The sequence below is a fragment of the Patagioenas fasciata genome, chromosome 8 (assembly GCF_037038585.1).
Source record: "Patagioenas fasciata isolate bPatFas1 chromosome 8, bPatFas1.hap1, whole genome shotgun sequence".
Taxonomy (NCBI): domain Eukaryota; kingdom Metazoa; phylum Chordata; class Aves; order Columbiformes; family Columbidae; genus Patagioenas; species Patagioenas fasciata.
The window spans coordinates 38,379,091-38,389,952 of NC_092527.1; the positions used below are offsets into that span (position 1 = coordinate 38,379,091).

The following is a 10,862-nucleotide window of genomic DNA, read 5'->3' on the forward strand; positions in this document are numbered from 1 at the left end:
CAGGTATGAAATAAGGCTAAGTAAATAATACGAGATACTTCACTGAAATTGAATGCAAAACTGAAGTCCAAAAGAAGTTGCACAGCTCCTTCACCCTTAATCTAAATCAATTTATTAAAAGACATAACAGTAGTACTTGGCAGAATCCATTATGATTAAATTCATTAATTCATGTGGTAGCATTCAAAAAGAAAACTGCTGCGAAAATGAGGGCAGAAGTGGCAGCAGCTCCTGACGCAGCCGGAGGGACGTGTTTGCTGCATCGTCACACGCAGTTTGGATCGTATCACTTCACACCATATCCAGCACTGGTTTAGATATCTCTGGGTATTTGAGATATTGTAGATACGATGCAGAATCTGAGGAATTTTTTCTTCTGGAGATACAGCTGTAGGTAGGGCAGGGTATCCTAGGGCGTCTAAACTATGCTCTAGACATCTAAATCATTCCTAGGTAGCCTAGGAGCTTGTTTCTAACAACAAGTAAATGATGGAAGATAATTCTCACAGTATCAATCTAATAAAGTTATGTCTATGGTCAACAGAATGGCAGTTAAGAGTAATAAACAACAGAAAGTAACTTGACAATTAGAAGGAATAGCTTAAAGATCAGTTTCTTTTCTAGGTGCATTAATACAGCCTTGATAGTTTAAAATAGGTTTTGTTTTCACTTGGTCCCTGGAACAAATTGGGGAGATTGATACCCCAAGAAGAGGGAACAGTAAAATATGCATTATTGCTTCAGGACTTAGGATATGAGTGCCTGATGTATATTAATAATGTTTAAAAACATTTTTCCCTTGGAAAGATGTCACTTTCAGTGGACTTTAAGCGTGTATCTTCAAAAGGTTATTTAACATCTGAGTAAAAGGAGAAACCTCAGTTTGCTGGATTGTATTCTGAAGTCTAAAGAGCTGCTGAGGTTGATTTGAGAAATTTAATTTCTTCAAATGAAGCAACTGATGCTGCTGTCACATAGTGCTGTAAGCTCACATTTAATAACACACCGCCTTGAGAAAGCACCTGCCTCCTGCTGCTGTGGCTGATGCTTCGCTTTGTGTATTTTCTGTCTTGATTTTTTTGTTTTGTTGTTTTGTTTTCTGAGAGTGAAATCTGCAACTGCATCTTTCCAACGACGGCTTCACCGGACACGTGCTCTTCTTTTCCAGGAGCATCCCGAGTCTTCTTCCGAACCCAACCACGCTCTCCGTTCTGCCGCCCCAGCCCCAGGCGCCTCACATTCCGCAGCCGCTCACGGCAACCCTCTGGTCCCAAACCCTCACGCCAAATACCCTGCCTTGGAGAAGCGAGGATTTCACGAGTCTTTTACCAAGGCCAAGCCAGGGAGCTACAAGATCCAGGTTGTCGCTTCAAGAGAATCAACTTCCAAAGTGACTGAACGGGGCCTCTCGGAACCCCGAAGTAAAAATGGCACTCAGGAACAGGATCCTGGCCTTGTGGATCTGGATGATGCAAGCCTTCCAGTTAGCGATGTGTAGTGGTGGAAGCGTTTGGAGAATGATCCATTTGTTCGGTCCTCTAATTTCCTTGTTCGGACTCTTAACCAAAGAAAATTATAGGAAATGAGAACAAAAAAAAAAAGCAACACTGATTTATATATATACACGTGTGTGTGGTTCTGTGCACATGTGTATATATGATGTGTTTGTGTTTTGCCTTTCAGCGGAAGGTCAGCAATGGACCTTCCGCATTTTCTCAAAGGCTGATAGTAGATCACTTACTAGGGAGGGGCCAAACTGCACAAAGACAAAACCAAAACCGTACATCTGCAAGTAAGCAAGGTACCAGCAACTTTTCATTCCTAATCTGGCAAATTTACTAAATTTACAACTAATGCTATATTGTGGAGAACTTATTGCCAACAAATGTGATTATTTAATTTCATTTTGAACTACAGTAAGATTTTAGGCATATAGATCAGAATTGTTTCTCTCCATGACTTCCAGATACCAGGAAATGCACAAAATGTTTCTTCTTTTCTTTAGGATCAACAGTGTCAACTGATTTGTTATCAGAACAAGAATTCTGAACTCCCTTGGAATTCTAATTATGGTGCTGTAAAATTTCCACTAAAATAATATTTTGCCTAGTCAGCCTATTTTTGATGCACTCCTAAAGGCGGGTTAGAACTTTTTGCACATTTGGATTTGAGTGGACTGCATGTAGTGGTGTTTTTGGAGCGGGGAGAAGAGAAATTGGACTTTTGAATTTGGACACTTTAGATCTTTTGAACTAAGTAGGGTTTATATTGTGTTACATTAGGCTTTGCAGCAATTATTTTTCTTCAATGTCTAAACGTATCGTTCGATGGCTGTTTTGAGAACGGTTTTCTCAGTGCTGTGTGAACAGTTCTTGTTTCTGTATCGATCAGTGGAAGACCTCGTTTAGTTTTGTACTTATTGGTACCGAACTGTTCTTTGTCATGCAGTTGTGGCCTATGACTTCTGCTGCACTAAGAATCTGAGGTGCCTGTGGTTTGTTTCTTTCTCACCTTGTCGAAACACTTTTGGATTAGTTACGTACACAAACCATTCGTAATGGTTTTGAACGTGGGCTTGGAGTTGCTCTGAACAGAATAGTTCAAACCAGCTATTTAAGATAGAAATCTTATGCTAGGGATACCAGTGTTCTGGTATTGCACCTACTAGCTGTGCAATATTTGATTTTTAAAAGTATTTGTTGTTTGTGTACACTGTGTTATGGGGCTTCAGTGATGCAAATGAAAAGAACCTTTACATTTCAAGTATTGGAGTAGATTGAGCGTTGTACTTTTCATCGGTTCTGAAAAGCGTTGGCTTTAATCGACACCCCGCAAATATCTCATGCTGCTGCTTATTGTGATTCCAATTGTCCAGCTTCGCCATGACTGTTTTGGTCTCCTGTACCCTCAGATACATATCACACAGGTCCATCTTCTCTCCAGCTTCCAAGCTGACCTCCTGCTTGAGCTGTGGATGGCTTTACCACGTCCTTTGTTGATCCAAGGGTAGAATAATTGGTGTTACACCAGAATGACACATAATCTAACTTCAAAACCTTAAATTATATCAGCACCTTCTTTTTTTTTAATCCATAAGCTAACTAACCGCCGTGTCAGGGCAGCGGTGTTTGTAAATTACTGGGTTTGTTTGACTCTTTAGATACATGTGAAAACTAGCACAGAATTGGAAGTTACTGTAAATGTCTGAACTAGTATTGTAGGTTTTAACTTCTAGACAGATAAAACAATAGCTCTTTAAAAGCTTATTTTTTCACAAGTCCATTCTGTGTGGAAGACACTTGGCATTGAAATATTTTTACTGTAGTTTAACATCTGAAATCACTTCTCTGGTACAGCTTTCACTCTGCATGTTCATTTTATTATACTTTGGTATTGGCAATTTTACACATCGGGTGGAGGTAGCGCAGCTCCATTATGGGACTTACAAAAAGAGGAAAAAGAATGAAAAAAAGAAAAGAACTACTGTTGTAGTTCGGTAGCATAAGGAAATATTTGTGGTTGGTAATTGTCAGGGTCTCCTATTTATCAGTACTTTTATAAATCTATGAAAATTGTTAAATTATTTTAGAAACAGTGCTGTAAATATGTCACGTTTAAATTGTCAATAAATCAGTTTGGGTAACTTAAGATCTGACTGTGTTTCCTTGCACCATGTTAAATATTTTATCAGAACAATATGTTTCTTTTTACCACGTAAGAGGTTGGATTCTCTCTCACCCAGCTATAATGTCTTTTTAGTTTTCAAATCTGATCAGGTTGTGTAGTCTGGGAAAGAAATTAAACAGAATGAAATGTTTTTTCTTTTATTGCTCTTGGTTTCTTCTGTGGAATTTTTACCTGTTACGCAATGAAGTCGATCAGGTTTCTTATCAGTGGAAGGGAAGAGATGATGTGTAGAGGTGCCAGGTTAACCATTTGGAAACACTTGGGCACTGTCTGCAGGGGGGAAAACACAGAGCAAAACACAATATAACATGCATTTTTCTGGCATTACGCTGTTGCATAACAAAGTTTCTCTCTCAGAAATGCTTTCCTGAAATAATGGCACCTGTGACATCTGGAAGCACCTCACTCTGTGCAGCTGTGCGACCACACAGACATCTCTCAGGTCCGTTTTGCCTTTTTGTAAAGCAGGACAAGCTCAAGGTCCTGCCCCTGGGTCAGGTCAACCCCTGGTATCAACCCAGGCTGGGGGATAAAGGGATGGAGAGCAGCCCTGATGAGAAGGGCTTGAGGGATGAAAGGTTGGATGTGACCCAGCAACATGGCCAGCAGGTCAAGGGAGGCGATTCTGCTCCTCAGCTCTGCTGAGCCCCCCCTGCAGTGCTGCATCCAGCTCTGGAGCATAAGAGGAACATGGGCCTGTTGGAGCAAGTCCAGAGGAACCACCAAGATGCACAGAGGCTGGAACAGCTCTGCTGGGAGGACAGGCTGAGAGAGCTGGGATGTTCAGCTGGAGAAGAGAAGCTCCAGGGAGACGTGATTGCAGCCTGTCAGTATCTCAAGTGGGCCAACCAGAAAGCATAAAATAGGGACATTTTACAAGGGTGTGTATTGATAGGACAAGGGCTAATGGCTTTATACTGAAAGAGAAGAGATTTAGCTTAAATATAAGGAAGAAGTTCTTCCCCATGGGGGTGGTGAGGCCCTGGAACAGGCTGCCCAGAGCAGCTGTGGATGAACCATCCCTGGAGACATCCCAGGCCAGGCTGGACGGGGCTCTGAGCAACCTGAGCTGGTGAAGATGTCCCTGCTCATGGCAGGGGTGGGAATGGATAAGCTTTGATGGTCCCTTCCAACCCAAACCATCCTGTGATTCTAATCCATGTACAGCAATACAACTTATTCTTCCTAGTAATAAACAAACAACAGAATAAAATGCAATTACTGGCTGCAACTCAAACTCATTTAAAGGAGCTTAAAATGCTATTTCTGATTCATCTATCGAATTGCATGCATCTCTGCTGTTTAGCTTTCAACCTTTTTACCATCTAATTGTTTTCATAAAAATCTGAAATTATTTTTCACAGCCCATTGAGACCTGAACTGTGGTCCCTGAAATTACCTGGGCGCTCTGTCTCACTATGTGCTGTCTTGCATGTTTTCGTTTACTACGCACTTGCTGTTTCCCTTTTACTGTAGAGGGAATCAAATTGTTCTTTATGGCTATAGATTTAAACCCACCGTATTACAACAAGAAATTTGCCAAAGCTTCACTGCTAAAGCTGCAATCAGCACACCTGAAGATAAGAGCCAAAGGGTGATGGTCTGGGATACAACTTAACACATTGGAATGTGCATTAACCTCATGGAACAACAGGATGTCAGCACCACCTGGAGGCTCCAGCTTTAAAAATTATACAAGTCAGGTGTTTCTGAATTTTAAAAATCAATTTTGAAACTCCAGTTGTTGTCACTGGTTTACTCGGTTGTTTGTCTTTAACTCTTGCTCCTTGTAAGCGTTGACCAGCAATGGCAGCGAATTGGTTGACAGCAGAACAAGTCACCCTTTCTCACTGCTGTGTTTGTGATACCAGTTTACTCCTGAGGAAGCCGTGATGTTATAGGAAAAAGAGTGAATAATGAAAGCGTGAGGCTTCTTGTGATGCTACAGACTGCAAAAAGCAACAGTAAAAATAGTTGAAGAATAAGGAATTGAATAACCGACACTTTGGGGAACCTGCTTTTTCATACTACGTAAGTAACTAAGTAGCAAAACTCAAACCACAGCACTAATGAAATATATCAGTGATAAAGAACTGATATTTTCCTTTAATAAGCCATACAAGAGAAACATATTGCTAATAGCTATTCACTCTGGTAAGAACAGCCTTTTCTGAATAAAAAGCTTGTGTTAGATGATTGTATAAAGCTTGCATGCTCAAAACATTAATTATTGCTTGAAAGATGTGTCTGTCTGGCAGTGCAAGGCACTTTCTGTACTAAAAGGTTTTGAGCTGAGCTGGTTGACTTTATATTACCACAGTTTAAAAGCTCTGGAACCCATCTGGGGAACTGGTTATGGAGAACGATGCAGCTGGTCAAAAACACCTTGAAAATCTCCTGTCCGAGTTCAAGCTCCTCAACTGGAAAAGAGGCGTCTCTGCCGCTTTCGGGAGGTGAAGAAACACCACCCAAAGATACAAACCTGGAGGGAAAGCAGAGGAATGGGGGCTACAGACCGACCCAGGGGACAGCACCAGTTTGAAACCTCGTCCTTTATGTCTTAACAATCCTGCTTGTTGACTTGGAGGTTTTACAACCACATGTGTAGATTCAGGAGTCAAAATGCTATGTAGAAGTGAATTAGAAGTTTATACATCATCAGAAAGTATCTCCTGTTGTAAAAAATGCCTGTATTAGTAGAAAAGGTTGATATTGACCGGTTATTTTCTTTTTAGGCTTTATAAGAAGTCTATATTATAATGGATGGAGAAATTAATGAGCCCATCAAAAAGATGCATTTGGAAGGTGTGGGACAACTATTACTGTTCTTATAGAGATTCCATATTAATTTGAGATTGGAGAGAGGGAAGAAATGAAGGGGAAATTTGGGCAGGGCATTTTTAATCTAGAAGTTAATGAGATTTTTAAAAAATTAAGCCCTCTGTGCTATGTATAGTTTGACCTTTTATCAGTTTTGCTTAATGTCTTAATATTCACCTGTATTTTGGAGCACAACCTATATAACTATTTGATGCTCTAAGCCAGCAAGTGCTAAAGTATTTCTGAGATATTCCACTGAAGTAATGAAGGCTGCTCTCTGGAAAAGTGATTGGAATTATTCTCTAAGGAAAAGAAACTGGTGCTCGTTTGTAAAGGCATTTGTAATGATAGTAAGTAGCAGTCAGATCTTGCTCTTCAAAGCGGCACCTTTGACACTGTAACTAGGGATTAGCATTTAAAATGACACTGTAATTTGGCATATCAACGTGCCTAGTCAATGCATCTTCTAAGAATTCCAACCACATTCCTGCTGCCCTCATTCTGATGACAACTGAGCACATCAGGGCTTCAAAGTCATGGGTGTCCTCAAGAGCTGGCTGTCCCCTGCATGTCTTCATCTCTAAATTAAGATTAATTACAAAGTTTCAATGCTTGTTTTACATTCCCTGCCTTAGTGTGATACTCCTCGCTGTACAGTTGCCTTCTGACATCAAGGAAAAATCCACCTGTGCACAAGTACATATTGAATTTGTTCAGATTAGCGGTTGTTTCTCGGGGCAGGTTGCTCAGTTTCATGTGAGGCTTTCAAAGACCCCCTGATCATTCATTCATTTTGTAAATTATGCCCACAACTATGCTTGAATTCAGCACTGAATTCCCACCAGGAGACGAACATGTAGTTTGAAATTCCCTCTCAGTTCTCTTTCAAAGTAATGGCTTTTTTTCCTGTATGTAGCAATGAATCCAGGTCACCCTTTGAAAAAGTTTGGTTGGATGTTGTTTTTGTTCTTGTTGTTTAGTTTTTGTTTAGTTTGGGTTGTTTCCTTTGTTTGTTTGGGGTTTTTCTTCCTTTGTTTGTTTAGAGTATTTTTAAGGTAAATCTTTGTTTAACAAAATAGAGATGTCATGCAAAGTAGACAGGTCCTGGCTCTTTGGGGGGATGAGGGTAAAGGTGTCACATCCCAGCCGAAAGTATGCAGAATACCTTTTGTTTTCTCCTCACAGAAAATCTGGGAGAAAGCCATGAACGAATGAAGCAAAATGATAACACAGCCATAATAAACCCAGAAAAGCTTTCTGCAAGGTCCAAACTATTTAAGTTTGCCTGGAATACGACATTCCTGCCATCTCAAACTCGCTCCATTTGCTTCTCTGGATCCCTGACAGTCATCTCAAAACTTATTCCTTAAGGAGAATTCATAGCATTTAATCACTGGATGGAACCTCCTATCATCGAGTTCCATATGAAAAGTAAGAGATAAAATATTTTCCTACTTAGTCTCTCAACTGTATTTTCCAGACCATGTTTCTGGTCTCTCTGACTATTGATAAATGTCTGCTGGCTTGAATAGCTATTTTGTATGAAAATGCTGTGATGGAGGAGAAATGATGTCTGGGTTTATGATGTATTTCAGGTGTGAGGCACTGCTACGCAGAATAGGTGGGTAATGAACAAATGTATTTGTCGGTAAACTTAGTTATTAAAACGAAAAGGATTTACCTCAGTTATTCTGGACAGTGTGATATTTATTTTCAGTTGTGTGTACACCCATGTGAGACTTAGAAAATTCATATTATAAAAATAACTATACTTTAATACTCAGATTAAGATTCACATCCTTGACTTAAGAAACAAAAGCTGTAACAGCAGAAAGTCCTCAATACTCATCCACTTGTTTGGAAGTGAATTGCTATTGCTTTTCATGTAAGACCTTGGGCTATATTTTATCTCCTTTGCAGGGTTTAACCCTTGGGTATCTATCAGTAAATGCACTTCCCTTTTCTGTGCTATGGAAAAAAAATCTGGCTAGTTTATTATAGGTCTTCAATAGTCTGTAATAGAGTTTGAAGTTGATAATGCTGGCTGAATTGTGAAAAAAAATATATATACATCACAGAAAAGAGAAATATACTCAACCAATGTTTCAAATGTTGAGTGAGAACACTGGAAACTTGCAATAATTCTTGATGTAGTTTAATATTTAGCTTAAGACTTGCAAATTTTCTAAGTGGAACAGTTCAGTAAACACGCATGCATTTGCTTTATTGAGGTTTTGAACTGGGGTATTGACTTACTGAATTTTAACTATTCCAAGTGGGTTTCTATCAATGGGCTTTTGTTGATGTATTTTGAGCCTCCGTTCAGGCCTCACTTTTGCTCCCTAGAATGACCCAAACCAACGGATGCCAAGCAAAGAAAGACACAAACATCCCTGGAGAGAGGAGGACTGAACAAGGACTTTTCCCACTGCATGGAAATTCTTCCTACCTATGGAGCTGAGGCTCCAATGGTTCCAAACAGCTGCTGTGAGTTACCTGACGGAGACAGAAAAGCAAATGCCTTTCTGGGCAGGGTCAGACTGAACCCCATGGTAATTCACTGGTCTTTGAATGTTTTGTTCCTGCTTCCAGATAGGACCTTATATGAGCTTTTCTGAACCTGCATTTCTTGTATTCCAATGCTAAAAATTGTTCATTTTTCCTTAAAGACTGTCATTGATTTACTTCAAAATAATAATTAAAAAAAATCCTGAAGCTTATTAAAAATAGCCAATAAGTAATGGATAAACAATAATTTGGAAACATTTTACTATGATATCTAGCCATATTACCTTTATGTTGTTATATATACACGTTTAAAAATATTGAAACTCATAAACATTTTCAAACTTTCTCTTAGGCTTTTTAACACCATCATGCTTTTAATACTAAGAGAGTTTTGTTGTGAATTGTTCCAGGTTCCTACTTTGCTACTTTGGTCACTTCTGAAATCAAGTAATTTTCCTGAAATCTCTTTTATTGCACAGTGGAGCAGTTACCGGAAAACAGCAGATTTAAGGGGTTCATACTGGAGCTTTTATTGGGAATACTGGAATCTACGTGGTTTCCCACCTTCAGGCAAGGATCAAGCCGTTAAGTAAATTTTGTACCTTTTTGGTCACACTTTGATAGGATTTTATAATGTTCCCTGGTTTGAATGAGATGCTGCTTCCACCTGTGCGGGTTGTTAAAGATTATTCCACCTTTTGCAGGAGAAAAGACTCTGTTCTTCTGCGTTAAAGTAGTTCCTGGCATCCTAGATTCCTTACACTCAGCTTATCTAACAGTTAACAGCATTTCATCTTGCCCAATGGTTTGTAAAGTTCATTAGGTCCTTGGTTATCCGGTGCCTGATAAAGGTAACACTTAAATAATTACATATGGCTAGCCTGCCTGTTCGAAAGTTTAATTGGCTCGTAATTAAAAAAACTGGCTGTGCCCAATTTCCAGCTATTACTTCTTGTTGTACCTTTCCCTAGTGGTGTTGAAAATGATGATGTTTCCCTGGGAAGCTACTTCTGTGTGGTTAAACTGACTTCGTACGTGCTGGCCAAGAGGCTTCAGTCCATGGGCAGCTGCCGCATAAATTGGATCAGCTTGTGGGAGGATGGAAACGTCTTTTTCTTTTCTTTTGGTTGATTAACCTTCTGCTAATTGCTAATCCCCACCCCGCCCCGGGGCTCGGAGAACCTCCCGTGCAGTGAGGAGGGTGCAGAAGCACCCGGGAGCCGCCTCCCCCCGTCCCGGTGCCGCTGGGACCGCGACCCGTTCGGCTCCGGCCGCCGCATTCGGGAGCACCTGGAACTCCCGGCGGGATGCGTGACATTTGCAGACACCTGCATGGATCGCTTCACTCGTTCTGACCGCCTGGCAGCCCTGCTCTTCCACCCATCTCCTTATCAGATAGAACTCTTATCGGCGCCGACTTTAGCTCGCCTTTCCCGTAATTCCTTAAGTGGGGAAGAGCGTTCAACTCCACCCCTCCTTGTTGGCAGGAGCACGTTTATCACCGTTTCCCCCGTCCTTAATTCGCCTGGTGAGTGGTTTGGGGTTGTTATTTTTTTGGTGCCGCATCGCGGCCGCGCCTTTCAAAGCCAAGTTTAACAGCTCAGTGCGGTAACGGGCCATTCAAGTTTTTCCACAGAAAAAGACAAGGAGGTGCGGGGGGAGTTACGGCCCCGGGGGCGGCGGGGAGTGGGATATTGGTGCCCTGGGGGAGGCAGGAGGGGGGAGGCAGGAGGGGGGAGTCCCAGCCCGGGGGGGGCCGTGCCCGCCGCTGCCGCTCCGCCCCGCCGCTCTCCCCGGCCGCGCCGCCCCCCCGCCCCGCCACTTAAAGCCGCCCGCCCGCCTGCCTC

General features: G+C 41.3%; 1 protein-coding gene across 10 annotated transcripts in view; it reads left to right on the forward strand.

Moving 5' to 3' along the window:
- The window catches only part of PLEKHA1 (pleckstrin homology domain containing A1), a 37,847-nt gene extending 34,199 nt beyond the window's left edge, over window positions 1-3,648 (forward strand). For 5 of the 10 annotated variants that reach the window (XM_065843463.2, XM_065843469.2, XM_065843466.2 and 2 more), the window contains one exon: window positions 1,169-3,648. In XM_065843463.2, the coding sequence (XP_065699535.1) occupies window positions 1,169-1,498 (330 nt within the window). In that variant the 3' untranslated portion in view covers window positions 1,499-3,648. Of the gene's footprint in view, window positions 1-1,104 lie in introns of all 10 variants that reach the window. The other 5 variants (XM_071812222.1, XM_071812220.1, XM_071812221.1 and 2 more) reach the window with 3 other exon arrangements.
- The last annotated feature ends 7,214 nt before the right edge of the window (window positions 3,649-10,862 follow it).